At 41.1% G+C, this 16,075-nt stretch overlaps 1 protein-coding gene across 1 annotated transcript in view; it reads right to left on the bottom strand.

Annotated features, from left to right (window-relative positions):
• The window catches only part of zfpm2a (zinc finger protein, FOG family member 2a), a 146,916-nt gene that overhangs the window by 39,437 nt on the left and 91,404 nt on the right, over positions 1–16,075 (bottom strand). The window contains exon 5 of the mRNA XM_038994537.1: positions 5,208–5,319. Coding sequence (XP_038850465.1) covers positions 5,208–5,319 — 112 coding nt within the window. The remainder of the gene's footprint in view (positions 1–5,207; positions 5,320–16,075) is intronic.

Raw genomic sequence — 16,075 nt, 5'->3', positions numbered from 1 at the left:
TGTGTGTGTGTGTGTGTGTGTGTGTGTGTGTGTGTGTGTGTGTGTGTGTGTGTGTGTGCACTCCGGTCTGTGTGCTTACGCATGATGTGTAGGATGCTAAGTCTTCTCACATTCTATATAATGAAGTCTGCTGTCCTTAGCACCCCCCTCCCTACCATCACCAGCCTCCAGTTCAGTCTTACAGTACAATACTCTACCCCTGCCTGCCACAGTGACATAGTCACTTAATATTACACTACAGCTACGGTACAGCCTGAGCACTCCGTTCACTCCAGCCTGACCGTGCAGTTATCGCCTGGCTCAGTGCAATCAATTATTGTTGCCGCGGAATCATTAATAATTTCCTAATGAAAACGATTCTGTTGATCTCTGTTGTATTTTAATTAAACATAATTACGCTGCTGCTCTGAGCTGTGGTGGGGCCTCCTTTAGGGCACAATTTTGTTTTAATACACTGATAATGACATTTTGACATTGTGTCAGTTGTTTAGTTATTATTCAGTCACACTATTTCCCAATGTTCCCAGATAACAGATAATAACCTCAGCACCTCCTATTTGCTGCAGTCGTTTTAAAGGGGAGGGTTGAAATTAACAATTCAATCTGAACTGTTACAGTACTCTCTCTCCTTTCCCGCAGTCCCAAACAGTTTTTACGATATATTTCCCCCTTTCTAAACCAAGCATGTTCTTATTCTGAATTCTCCCTATTTTGTTTTGGACAGAATATAAAAAATTCAGATCCAATTTCAAAAGTACTGTGGAAACACAGTTAAGATTTCAGTTGATGAGAAATGAATCTAAAAAGATCTAGCCATGTTCACGATATACCTCCGAGGTCTCTGGCTAAGAGCGTGTGAACAACGGACGTGTGAGAAAAGGGATCTGATGGCGAGGACTTAGTGAACATGAAATAACAGAAAGACACAGCAGTGAGTTACAGTTTAATTCTACACCGTATGGGCTTATGTAAAACGCCCTAGTACATTGGTCAATTTCCGCTCCAACAATGGCCGACTTTCTCCAGAGACATATTGGACATGCTGTATCTGAATGTGGTCCGCTTAAGAGGCTTACGTTAGAAAACTCAGGTGACCTTAGAATAATAGGACATAATATCAAGACAGAGCGCGGGTGAGTTTCTAAGGGCTCAGATATCAGGTGACAATGGTCGAGCACAATAGGAGAGCTCTGAGTTGAATACATCCATACTGACTTTACTGTCATACTGGTAATGATGATATACATTCCATGTAATGTGTGGACAGTAGGTACCAAGAAATCTGACGAACTGTAAAACATGCAGAATGATTGGTGGATTCAATGTCCAGTCTTGGAGGCCGACATTATCTTAAGTTATACTCTCTGTAAAAGGCAAAAAATAAGATTTAAAAAAATAATTAAATCAGAGCAGTGTTATATGATGGCGGTAGTGTATTTCATGACATTGTGGATAGGAGTGACCCTGAAATGATATTTCTATTTATTGTCCCATTTCTTCTTTCTGTTTCTTTTTGTTTTAATTACTGAACGTCGCTCTTTTGATTCAATAGTGGAATAATGAAAACGCCCCAAAAATGATGCAATTAAATAATATGCATTTCTTTCTAAATTAATAAACACTTCCATATTGTTAATCAAATGTACCAATTCTCCACTGATATCCTCCCTCTCTGACTTGCTCTCTCTCTTTCGCTGTCCCTGTCGGTTTCTCACTCTCTCCCTAACTCTCTACCAATTCTCCACCAATTCCCTCCCTCCCTCCCTCTGCGTTACTGTAACGTGTAATTACTCCACAGACTCGCTGCCTGTTTCTAGAAAACGTCAGTGGTTCAAAGAAACTGTCCATGTGTGGCGCGGAGCATTGTGGAGGTTCCAGGTGGATTTCTCGATAATGAGTTGGTGCAGCAGTCAAGTTGAGAGTTTTAGTAATGGCTGGCTGCTGTGCTCTGTGCTGAGGCACTACAGTATACTGGCTGCCTGCATGGGAGTCTAATGTAAAACAAACAGCACTGTATGCTTACTGTTTCTGGTGCTACTGATAGAAAGACAGCCTGGTAAAAACAGATATGTTTATTCCACTTTTTATATTATCACGTCTTCAAGGGGGAATTGGTAGAGATTTTTTATTTTAAAGTAATATATATTTAACACAAACTATGGCCATATGAAACATAGACATAATAACCTACAGTATATAGTCGTAGTTGATAGGGTAAACTCTCAGTAGAAATGTTAGTTTAGAAATGTCTCATTATACAGTGTGTTGTTTGTCAATATCAACAACACAAAATGATAGAGACAGTGAGTGGCAAATCATAAAAAATGGACATTCAGTAGAACCAGGACACAGGACAGAATAAAACAAAATGACATGTCTAATATTAGATATGTGGTAACCGTGGTAGTGTGTTTTCTGCTGGATGCCCGGGGCAGCCCAATGGGGATTCCACCAAACTCACATAGTTCTTGTTCACGGTGAACTAGCATGTATTATACATTACACACTGTTGGACTGCATCAGTCCATTGGGAATCATTTCTCTCTTTTTCTCTGTCCCATAGAATGTCAATGGTTGAAGATCGTGAACATTCAGTGGTAGCCATAGCACACTGACAATACATTTTACTTTCAGATCATCAACAATAAACTACGATATGGGAGGGTGAAACATAGTGCCAACTCTAGTTAAGAGGCACTCCTCAAGAAAGCCAAGATGATTGGAACACGAGCCAAGTAGCCATATTCAGCGAGAACCAATGAACATGCAGTATATTGAGATGTTCACTGATTACCATAAGTCAACTGCCTTTCTTAGCGCAAAACAGACAAACAGATGTAAACACTGAGGCCCTATGGCTCTGTGTGTCTGTTTCATGCAGAGAGGGAGTCATCACTGAGTCATTCTGTACTGTCTGGTGTCTGCATGGGGCCATAGAAATACAATAACTAGAATGATTATCTCTGGGGCCATAGAAATACAATAAGTAAATAGATTTTGTACAATGACTACAGATATTCTCTCTGGGGCCATAGCAATACAATAACTAAATAGATTCTGTACAATAACTAGATCGATTCTGTCTGGGGCCACATACATAGAATAACTAGACAGATTCTGTCTGGGGCCACATACATAGAATAACTAGACAGATTCTGTCTGGGGCCACATACATAGAATAACTAGGCAGATTCTGTCTGGGGTCACATACATATAATAACTAGACAGATTCTCTCTGGGGCCACATACATAGAATAACTAGACAGATTCTGTCTGGGGCCACATACATAGAATAACTAGACAGATTCTGTCTGGGGCGACATACATAGAATAACTAGACAGATTCTGTCTGGGGCCACATACATAGAATAACTAGACAGATTCTGTCTGGGGCCACATACATAGAATAACTAGACAGATTCTGTCTGGGGCCACATACATAGAATAACTAGACAGATTCTGTCTGGGGCCACATACATAGAATAACTAGACAGATTCTGTCTGGGGCGACATACATAGAATAACTAGACAGATTCTGTCTGGGGCCACATACATAGAATAACTAGACAGATTCTGTCTGGGGCCACATACATAGAATAACTAGACAGATTCTGTCTGGGGCCACATACATAGAATAACTAGACAGATTCTGTCTGGGGCCATAGAAATAGAAAAACTGGATGGATGCTGATTCTGTCTCGGCCTACAGATTTAGAGCTGCAATTATTGTCTCAAAATGACTACACACAGTAAGGTGACAAATATTATACAATTATTTCCAAATTGAAATTAATTATATTTTTCTGCATTTTATCCCTCTGTATCGTTTATTATGGCTTGGCAGGCGTGTGATTGTGGAGAAAGGTTTAGCGGCTCTATACTAATACAACACAAACGGCTCTCACTGGGGGACTCCTCTTTTTGGTCCGACTTTCACATCACTTCCTTTTCTAATTGAATAAGGGTCAACTAGATGTTATGAACAAGGGGATATGAAGGACAATGCTACAGAGGTGATCACAGATCCATAACGTCCGTTTGTGTGAGATGATGACAGTACTGCAACTACGTCTTGGATGTCTTCTATAATGACTATGAAGACGGGGAGGGGAAATGACAGACTTAACAAAACGAGACCAAATCCTGTTATTACTCCCTTTTTTGTTTCATATATTCAGTCTCCTGGCAAAAAGATTAGGAGATTTTTAAAGAAGTGCATAATCTCCTTTAACAGCTTATCATAAACTTTAATGATTTGGTGATAAAGAGCACAAAGTTAAGTCTCCGGTTAAGAGGATAACTCCCCAGTGCAGTCTAGTGATTAGTAGATGAGAATTGGGAGACCCGAAAGAAAATCCGGGCTGCAAATCCCAGTTCCCGCTCTGATTCACTTTGAGGGGAAGAAACTCCATTTCAGCTCCTTCGTGAGTCTAGTCACAGGGTAATCATTTTGAAAACAGGATAAATAGAAACCACTTCTTGCATCCCTTTTGAATTCAAACATCTTTATTTACTTATTTATGTGCCTGTGTGTCTCTGGATACACCCGTCAAGACCCAATTATGGGCTGCAGCAGCCAGTCAGCAGCACAGCGCTTTCATAAAGAGTGAAGTCTGAAGACTGTACTGTCAGTGTCAGTGTGCCATATTAGCATTTTACAATCAGTAACCTTAAGCCCAATCATGAACTATGGATGGGCAGCCATTTTGAGCTTGCCTAATAAGGGCATTCTAGCTGTATCAGACAGCAAATAAATCCCAAATGTTTATTTCAGTGTGATTCGAGACTCACAACCTCTACGGTCACACCCAGTAACCCCAAATTACATAAAAAGAGAGATATGCCATTAGCAAATTTCAGATTATCGTCTACATAATAATTTTGGGGAATTGTAATTTGTGAACAGAGAGGAATTCACTCAGACTGTGTACAAAAAGCGAAGGAATATATTTACCTCGTGAAATCGAAAACCACTGACTTTGTGTCTCGTTTGTGTCTCCCACTCCTAATCAAAAGTTTTGAGTTGATACACTAAATGACTTCAGAGGGATGTAAAAAAAAATATTTAGAGTGATAGACAGCGAGAGACAGACAGACAGACAGCAGAACTTAAGTGGGGGAATTGTCTGTCAGACTGTGTGTTTGGCTGCTGTGGTGTTGCTAGGGAGATAACAGACTGTATACAGCAGTCTGGACATTGAGCTTACCTTTGCTGTACACCACACAGTTATTTTTGTTGTCTTCTGCTCCTTGCCAAGTCACATCCAGCAGCCACCTGGGGCCCGCGCTGAGCACCACCGGTACACAGCTCTTCATCTTCTGGACAGGGACAGATAACAAACACTAATCATTTGCCTATTTTGGTGATTAAACAAACAATAATTAATAATAGCCAACAAGTTATGCTTCCTCTTCTTCTCTGCAAGCCATAATCAGGGTCATTCTATAAGCTAGAAGGCCCTCTTCTTCTCCCCGCAATGAGAAGATTTGGGAATTGAGATGGTTGGGGGGGGGGGGGGGGGGGCAGAGGAATGGGATCAAGGTGGTGGGGGCAGTTGGGGTAGGAGAGTGGCTGGAGTGGTGGGAGAGAGGGAGGGGGGGGGGGGGGCATACAGTGCTGCTAACGCCTGATCCCTATGATCCCAATGATACAGTATCAGATCTCCCAGATTAAGAAGATATCGGATGCCCAGAATGCCGATGACTTTTAGAGTGAGGGTGGCGAGTGTTCAGGAGTGAACTTTAGGCACATTGTGCTGCGCTATCGCTGGGATCTCACTATTTCCTGAAACAGCCAGGGAAGAATTTAAAGAATCAGTATCTATTTCAAAGGGCGATTGAGGCTACGTCTTATAATATGCCGGCAAATTATTCTGAATGTGTAACATCATTTTTCTTCTGGGCTTGGGTCAAGCGTTGGTGCTTTAAGTTATTTCTATGGAAGGAAAACAGGGAGATAGATACTGTGGCCCCAGCTAAACGTATTCACAACCAGACATGGAGAGGGGTCGGTCAGATTGTAAGGCCTTTCTATTTATTTTCATATGATTTTCTATTCTATTTTATTTTTTAAATGGCTTTTTTTCTTTTTTTTTCTACAAAGGGTAATGAAAGCCAAGAGTACATCTTCAGTGCTCATGGAGAGGGTAGAAGCATCTTTCTTGGGCAGCCGTTACAGTAGTCTATTGCTAGCAGGCAAAATGTCAGTATTTCAAGGCCATTACTTTTTTAACCCCCAGGCCCTCCTTCATTAGGGTGTTACAGAAATAGTTTAGCTAAGAGAAAATGGTCTGGGGTGCAATCTCTTCTCGACACTTCATTTATTTCTCCATTTGAAACAGGCTGCCATGAGACACCATCCATCTGCCTAATGCAACAGAAAAGCACTAGTTGTCTCACTATGTGTTTCAGATATTTCTTCGGAAAGGCAGCAACAACCCTTCAAGGATAAATGCAAAGGCCACTTTCACACGTTAAAGGTCTGAATTGGCACAGATACACACAAAAGATTGATTTATTACGCATGCAGGTGAAGGAGTGTTTAGACACGCACACACACAGAAATATTTCATTAGTAGTGACTGAGGATTAGAGGGCTCTCTCTCTTCTCTGAGAAAACATAAATACTGTAGGCTACATTCAATAACAAAAGTGCAGACAGCATATGGGCTCTGATCTCAGTCTGTCTGTCACACACAAATGAAACAATACGTATAAAATGAAAAGAAAACCTCAACTCAAGTTCTTACATAGCAGCTCGAAGCAATGGTGGACTTGTGCCAGTCAGACGGATCAAACACCTAGTGAACAGCACATTGTGTCTGTTGATTTTCTCATTCCTTAATATTTAGGTATCTTATCCCGCCCTGGCAGAGGAACAGAGAGAGACCTCTGTCATTTAAGCCGTCCTCTATTTCACATCTCAAATTAGCCTGACAATAAAGTCGTATATCTTCAGCGAACCTGTAAATCTTACAACCCTGTCAAAAGGAGCAAAGGAGACGGATCTGATTGTTGCTACGACGACTATCTAAAATGAGAATCGGATTAACCCTTTGTCAGATCTCCAGACTGGGGGCCATCTCTCTTATTTAGCTGTGTGAGGCTTCTTCTTCCCCTCTTCCTGTCCGTCTTTTCTCTAAGGCCTTCTGGGAATTCACTATATTACTCTGCCTCTCACCAGGGAGAGAGTAATAATAATATATGGGAATAGTTTTCAACATTAGAAATATTTCCTTTCAAATTGTATTTGAATTTGAATGATTTACATTATTGACATGTATTTTTGTTTCAATGTGTTTTCTTAATATAACGATTCATTGTCAAAATCATCATAACATAACTTATTAATAAAACTAAACGTAACCAATTGTAAATTAATAAGTTAACTGAATACATTTCTCAAAATAATGGTCAATTTATCATATAGCTGTATTTTTCATTTTGCTGAAATTTAAATGAGCTATTCATATAAATGTACAACTCTAAATAACGACTATGTTGGGGCTCTGAAGTATTTCAGACAAAGGAATGCAGAGAAGGTGTATTCTGGGTATAACACACAATGATGTCACCAAGGGGAGGAGCATTTTAGCCTTAAATGAACGCCCTCTTCCTATACAGTAAATACAGGACATATGTAGTCAAAGCTTCAGACAAAGTCAGAGTGACAAGCAGAACATGCTGATTTCTCTGGAGTGAGAGGGATGTATACCAAATAAAAACATACCCCTTTCTCTAACTACCAATCACAACTAAGGAATGTGACGTACAACAGTGACTCTGTCCTGTTCCACTTCCTCATGAATAAATGTATTCAGAACAGCAAATAATACTGACCCCTATTGGATATTACAACATCAACACCACCAGCTTTAAAATCCAAAGCCACATACAATACGGTTTCATTCAGACTAATATTAAGACTAGCTATTCTACAGTGTCTACGGATCAGAGGACTCTGCATTTTATTGACAGTGATTAAGAAAGTGTTCACCACCATTCACAGAAATGTAAATAGGTGGATGTATTAATTCAATCAGAATTAAACAATGGTCATGTTCAAATTTGAAAATGTATGACAATTAACTCTGTCCCTAAATGTTTTTTCTTCAATAAAGTAAAATAGGGACATTTGAAGTAGCTACAGTAAATTAGATGGAAAATAAATGAGACAAAATGTGTCACTTTATAAAGTAATGTCATGGATAAGTGTTGAAAACCATCCACCCTTCCTCCTCATGGTGTGTTGTGGTTTATCCACCCTGTTCCCTCACTCCAGTGGTTTCAATACTCTCCCAGGGTTTTTTCTCAGCTCTGTTACCATTCAACCAACGTGTAAAAGATACAGTGACCAAAACAGTGTAGTCAGCTAGGAAGTGATTACAAACTGATGCTCCAAAGTCGCTATAAAATGAAAATCAATATTTCCACAAGTTGCTGCAACATAAAAGATAACCTTCATTGATTTTTCTAGACTTAGGCCTCTGTGATAAAATCTAATATAAATTTTCAGCCACACGGATTTGGATCAGAGCGAAGAGCAGGGGCTGAGTGATAAGTTCCATTGCACATCTCTCATAGTTGGATTTTTCCTCCTTCCTTCCAAAGGCAGAGCCCTAGCTATTTATAATTGGCACTGTGTGAGGAAAAGCTTCTATCAGGAATCTGTTCTAATTTTTATTACTGAGAAGCTAAAGCCTGTTCCAGATAATTTGGAATTTTCAGGGGAATTGTGATGGAGTTGATGGCAGTGCCGGACTGACTCCAGAAAGGAGCTAACCTGTAATAGCCTCTGTGGCTGGGCTGATTAAATGTTGCCATAGATGAAAGACCTGCCATCACCGCAATAAATTAACCAATCACACAAATCCCAAGTCGCTACTAATCCCTCCTTGATACCATGATCCTCAGATCAGCTGAAGGAGGTGAGGAAGAAAGTGGCTTGTGACACTCAGCTTCCTCCTAACTCACTGGTTTCCTGTGTAAACAAGCTAATGATATCACCACTGACCATTTCACCACCACTGGGCAACTCTTAACCCGCTTCACGGTCAGGCCAGGGGAAATCGATATCAATCCTTGGTGGGAATGATTCTTTCCTCATCTTTTTTCCCTTCGTTTTTTTTCTACCAAGGTCACAAATGTAGTACTGTATCTGTCCTGATCCCCAACTGCAGAGAAATCAAACCCAGTTTTAGTCTGAGCATCTTTACAGTATATTCTACTTGTTGTTTTGCTTAAAAGGTCCACTGTATATCCAGTAGCCATGGATATTAAAAACACGTAGAGTATGAAAGACTAAATATGTTCTTAATCATAATACAAATGCAAATATTTATTTATAGCATTTTACTTCGAAAATACACATTTCAGTTTTTATATTTCAATAATATTTATTCCGTTTCTTAAATTAAACTAGTCCTTAAGTCCAGTATAAATATAGTTTTTTATTCTTCAGTGAAAAACATTGTAAATAGTAGAAGAAGCAGCAGGTTCCTTTCCTCAGTTCATCTCTCTGTGTGTTTCACTCCCACACACAGCGCTTGACCCAGCGTTCATATTTTAACAACATGACACTAATAGTATTGATGTGTCATGTCCATATAAGACTCGGGTTAGCCCTTTATATGAAAAAAGAAGGGCAGAAAAGCTTATGGATGTGTTATGTCAAGTTTCTATATTATATGTCACTACGGTGGAGGTATATAGGGATAAAGGATTTGCACCTGTTTACAGCATACTACAGCACACACCTTGATAACGTCCATTGCAATTAGTTGTTCACCACGATGAAACAAATTGCATGTGGTCAACTGGAAATTTCATTAGAGGAGATTTTCCTCTAGCCCTCGTTATCTCATTCCCGTATTAATATTTCTTTAGCCTCAAGGACGGATGACTTGCCAGGGTCTTTCTGTCGAATAAATGGCCAAGACCCTTTCTCTTTCAATCCATCTCCAAGTTTCTATGCATGTATAGAAAGCTTATATTCAGAATATGGATATTTATGTATATTTTCCTTTAATTTAACCCTAAAAAAAGACGATTATCTGTCAACATCCCACATGAACTGGGAAATGCTTCCAATGCATCCATTTCTCTGGTCTCATTTCAAGCCATTCTCTCCATCTTTTAACGGTAGTATAGTTACATCTGCCCAAATAAAATATACAGTACCTTCATGTAGCTTTCTGTTTCTCTCTCTCTCCCTACAGTAGCATCTGCTATTGGGAGACTAAATAACAGAAATATGCAAAAATTCGACACTAATTCCCTGTAGAGATAGATCTTGGCTGCTGCCCTGTCATAAATCAGAGCATTTCGATATGAAATGAGGCAAGCTGCTCTAATCATTTCTGCATTTCAAATTGGATCACTGGCTCAATCGCTTGGCTTTTAAACTGCTTGCCTAAGAGCAAATGTGAGGTGGGAGATAATTCGGCAGAAATCTTCTCTCTCCCTGCGCTCGCTCTGTGCTGCAGTTAGTTTACTGCTTGAGTGCAAAAGAATGCTTTTTTCTTTTCTACCCCCCCCCACACACACATCTTTCTCTTTTCAACTTTGTTAAATTGACTTTTCGTTTTAAATCGATTAAATTGAGAGTCACTGCTGTTCCTGGAATCTTTAAAAGGACACCAATCACTCTGCCTTTAGTTGTTGTTGCTATAATGGCAGCTACCCATTGCTGTGCCTAGATCATGGCAGCCATGGGAAATATACATAGAGTATTTGATCATTTAAGTGACATCCTATCTGTTCTTACCTATTTGAATGTATCTATCTGTTCCTGATTGTAACCACATATGGACAATAAGTGACCTTGAGTCTTTACACCACATTGAGTGTATGTTGATTGATCATTACAATACTACATACCTAAAGCCACATATGGAGTAAGACAGGGAGGCAGAGAAAGACAGAGTCAGAAAAAAGGAGTGAATGAGGGAAAGCAATGAGTTCCAAGCATCCTCCATTCTCCCAAACCTCCAGGCAGTAAGAGCTGCTCCAACTCCAAACTCATCCAGTGTAGTGTAAGATCTACCTGCCCTCCAGACAAGTCCTCTCTCTCTCTCTCTCTCTCTCTCTCTCTCTCTCTCTCTCTCTCTCTCTCTCTCTCTCTCTCTCTCTCTCTCTCTCTCTCTCTCTCTGAATGGGAGGAGTTATGTGAGGAAGTAGATATGCGAGGTTTGATAAACAATATGTTTAAATGACAATTTAAAAAGTATAAAAATAACTAAACCACATCAGCAATGCCATATATTATAATCATCTCCTCCTTAATGCAACAGACAAACTACGGGCCTTTGACATGTTCTGGTCTATTGTCCCTGTTCGCCAACCAGTTGTTTGGCTGAAGTGGACATTTCATTCAAATTCATGTTAATCCATGAACTGCAAGTTGCAGATACAGAATATAATGTGTAGCCTATGTATCATTTTTTGAAGTAGGGAAGAAAGAAAGAGAAAGTAGAATTTGTAATGCATGCTTCACTACTTAATAATGACTAGGAGGTACACATCCTGTACATGCACGTCTTCCTACTGTTTGGCTTCGGTCAGAGAAATAACATTGAACGCCTCAGTTCTCGCTATTTGAATTCAATTGTGGACTTGTTTGATCTTTACATGTAACTTAAGGCTCGGCTCCTGGAGCCATGAGAAACTATGTGAGCACATAATAGAGAAGCGACAGCCAGCGATGTGTTCACCTGTATGGTACATTACTGTTCCCCCAGGGTCACTGAACCAGCCAGGTGGCTCATACTCCGGACAGCTCCACTTTAAACACACAGGAATAAACATACGGAGGGGCCTTTCTTCAAAGAAGACATGAAGAGACAAAGTCTATCAGCCATTAAGGTCACAAGCTATCCCTCCACACATAAACACAGACCTAGGAGCAGTCATAAGTCAGTGAAGACAAACAATCACATTCAAGGCAAGATGATGCTTGAATAAAACCCTGATAAACCTCAATGCCCCTTTAAGGTACAGCCTTGGATTTTAATACGTTCCTTTGAACTCTTATTTCTTCTCTGTGAAGTCAGAAATCACGATGCAATAAAAAAAGCATCTACGTGGCATTATATTTAAGGAAGCTATTTTGCGCAACCCTCTTGGCCATCCCTGAACTGCAGAAAAAGCTTTACCTACTGATATTTGCATACTTATTTGATTGTATACCTATGACACAGAAACAGTTTGATTCTCGCGTGCACTTTAGAGAAATGGGGGTCTTAATAAATCCCCTTTAAAGACCGGCCATATTTACACTGAGGTAAGTAAATAAGATAAAGTTGGTGAACTTGCCCCCACTAAATGTATTAGACGTGAACTCCCTTATCACAGTCTCAGCACACGGACTGTTAAAAGATGGGGTTCCAGGACGGGAAATGGTCTTTGTTACCCAATTAGTTTCCTGACGACCCTGTGGTGTAATATTCCTGTTTTGACAGCCTCATAAACACACACACACAAACACACATTCGCACACACACATACATACAAACACCCACACACACTGCTATGTGCTGGACCACCAGGCCTGTGAAGCCGACACTGTCCAGGCCTCCTCTCCTCTGGTCTTATCTGGGTTCTTTATCTCAAAGCCTCCGCTGATAGAAGACCCATGTGACCACCGACCAAATCAGCATTCTTCACGGAATACTTTCATTTTCTGCTGTTCATCCATCTGGAGTCATTTGACAGGGTTTTGTCTTTGGGCTTTGGTGGGCCCCAAGCCAGGCTAGCAAGGCTGGGGGGCTGGAGTACTGGGGGGCTGGATTGGGGCTGGAGGCCGGGACAGGGCGGACTTATCAGAGGCCGGCAGCAGGGACTCGCCCTCGCTGGAGGAGGTGAAGCAAGCAAAGCCTCCACTGTGTTCCTCGACCCCTCCACCAGTGCAACCAAGAGGAAAGAGAACACAGCAGCCCAGCCTAACCCCACGTAGAGACTTAGTCTAAGTCCTAAATGGCACCCTATGCATTCCGTATATAGTGCACTACTTTTCACCAGGGCCCATGTAGTGCACTATATAGGGAATAAGGTGCAATTTCAGAGTGGGTCTTAGAGTGGCCTGGTTTACGTGTGGGGAGATGTGATGTGGTGGCAGCATGCTATAAATAATGGATGTCATCAATGGCATGGCATCAAAGGGTCCTGAAAACATCAATCAGCCTACATGTTATGATGCTTTCTTAAAGATAAATTACTTACGCATTTTTGCTTTATTCAGACAGATTAGAAACGGCGGGGAAGACAGATTAAGAGGAGACAAAGTGGGAAGACGGGGATTGAACCCCGGTCTCCAGGGTTGCATACATGTACCTACTGTAGACCAGCAGACCATGGGGCCTGCACGTAATGATGCATTCTAGTGGGATGAGCAACATAGTTGTCTAGGACTGAAAGTTCTTCACAATACTGATAACATTATGATAAGGATGATGAAGTACTGTAACATATGTTTTAGGTGATTATAGACGAGACAGAGTATGTGTGTGTGTGTGTGTGTGTGTGTGTGTGTGTGTGTGTGTGTGTGTGTGTGTGTGTGTGTGTGTGCGTGCGTGCGTGCGTGCGTGCGTGCGTGCGTGCGTGCGTGCGTGCGTGCGTGCGTGCGTGCGTGCGTGTGTGTGTGTGTGTGTTGACTGCTGAAGGGAATGGTCAGTCCTCTAAAACTTTAACCAGCACCATAAATAACTTTAGTCCCCACTGTAATGTAGAACACTATCAGGAGTTTGCAAATGGAAACAATCAGGGATTATCTGCAGCACTTCTCAGGGAAGTTGTTTCAACATATCACAAGTACTGCCATGACAGAGACAGATGGCAAAGCAGCTGGCACCACTCAACTTCTTTTCACTTTTCTGTTTTCCCCCAACTGCAATGGAGGTCTGTTGTGTATGTTAATGGATATATACTCTTTCGTTTGACATAGAAGCTCACATTGACTTTTCTAAGTTGCACACTATGACTTTTCTCAAAGGTTTAGGAATGTTAATGAATGTTTCCGCTAGATTGGGTACTTGTTGGGTTATGATGTGTTGTAGACACAGTGTACCTCGCTTCAAACGATTTAGATCAAGTTAATATTTCAAACATTTCCTTCTTTTACAGTATGCAATATATCTTGCCGAATGAATCAAATGGTCCTGAATGTTCATGTTTATAAAGGGTGTCGAATTATGTTTATTGAGGATTATGTTTATTGTTATGTTTATGTTTATTGAGGACCATAAGCATTCTACACGTCTGTACTGCATGTTATACACAGACTGCACAAAACATTAAGAACACCGTCCTAATATTGAGTTGCACTCCCTATTGCCCTCAGAACAGCCTCAATTCGTCGGGGCATGGACACTACAAGGTGTCGAAAGCGTTCCACAGGGATGTTGGCCCATGTTGACTCCAGTGCTTGAAACAGTTGTGTCAAGGTGGCTGGATGTCATTTGGGTGGTGGATCATTCTTGATACACACGGGAAACTGTTGAGCATGAAAAACCCAGCAGCATTGCAGTTCTTGACACACTCAAACCGGTGAACCTGGCACCTACTACCATACCCCGTTCAAAGGCACTTAAATCTTCTGTCTTGTCCATTCACATTCTGAATTGAACACACACAATCCATGTCTCAATTGTCTCAAGGCTAAAAATCCTTCTTTAACCTGTCTCCTCCCCTTCATCTACACTGATTGAAGTGGATTTAACAAGTGACATCAATAAGGGATCATAGCTTTCACCTGGATTCACCTGGTCAGTTTATGCCATGGAAAGAGCTGTTCCTAATGTTTTGTACACTCAGTGTATGTTCTCTCTCTCTCTCTCTCTCTCTCTCTCAATTGACATATCTATTTGAAGCCCCAACTCAACATAAAAAGCGTCCGTTCTCACTGTAACATTTAGTGTACAGATCCATTCCCTGTATTTATAGTGAGATTGAGTAAACTATGTAGCCATCACAGCAGGGCTGCAAGGCACAAAGCAAGTCAGTGAATTCTGCCTTCCTTATCTGGGGACCAGCCATATCTGTTTGTGGTGATGTAAGGACAGGAGAATGTCAGGTTCACTTGTAGATCAAGTCAACCATGCATTATCTCAAACAGTGGAGCTCAGCCCCAACAGCCCCAACCCCAGTAGCACTGAGCAGCACTGAGCCCTTCACAGCTAATACACCACGGCATGGCGGCATGGCCACAGGATGGATCCCAGCAGAGCACAGAGAGAGGAGCCATAGAAAGGAGCTTAGAAAGACACCAAACAATGGCCCCGGGGCCTGGACACACCTCTCTGACACAGGTCATAACCCTAGTCTCCATTCGACTCACAAGTATGCCAACCAAGCGTTGTTGTCAGATCTTTGTCATCGAGCTGATGGTTTAGACTGAGAGAGGGATGAATTCAGAGGAATATGTGTTTTCTTTATCAAAAGAATGCAGTATAACGTGAACTCTTTAATGTGTGTGCTGGTCAATAATAGTGTTGATAGAAATGTGAGGCGCAGTGAATGTCAGAGAGACCGCCAGATAATTACCATTTTACCCATCTGAAGAGACCCCAGTCTTAATATTGGTTTAAGCCCAAGAAATAATTGATGCATGCAATCACAAATTGGTTCCCAGCCTAAAATTTGGGGCCATTATTTCATTAGATGGAGCCACATTCTTTGTGCCAAAATTATTTGTGTGTCCAACATAGAAATTCAAATCCGGTTAGTGCAGATAATTGTCTGGTTTTACCAACCACATCCAAGAGGGTATTACTTTCAGACAGAAAGGATAGGTCGACTTTATATACAAAATACAAGAAATCAAATACATTGTTGTTTTTTGGTTACTTCTTAGTGTGCTGTTTGGTGCTGTGGCAGCCAGTGTGTTGCCAGTAAGCAGTAGCAGAGAGGTGGTGTACTGCAACTACTATCTCATGGGGTGTCTTCTTGCATATGTAATTGGATGTTGTACTGTAAATAATTGCCTGGGCATGTGCCAGTGTGATGATGATGATGATTTGTGTGCTTGCATGTGTGTGCATGCTTACGTGTGAGTGTGTGTATGCGTTTGTGTGCACGCGAG

This window comes from Salvelinus namaycush, chromosome 5 (genome assembly GCF_016432855.1).
Source record: "Salvelinus namaycush isolate Seneca chromosome 5, SaNama_1.0, whole genome shotgun sequence".
NCBI classification, from domain to species: Eukaryota; Metazoa; Chordata; class Actinopteri; order Salmoniformes; family Salmonidae; genus Salvelinus; species Salvelinus namaycush.
The sequence above is the reverse complement of the archived record's forward strand: the minus strand, read 5'-3'. Positions and strand labels throughout refer to the sequence as shown.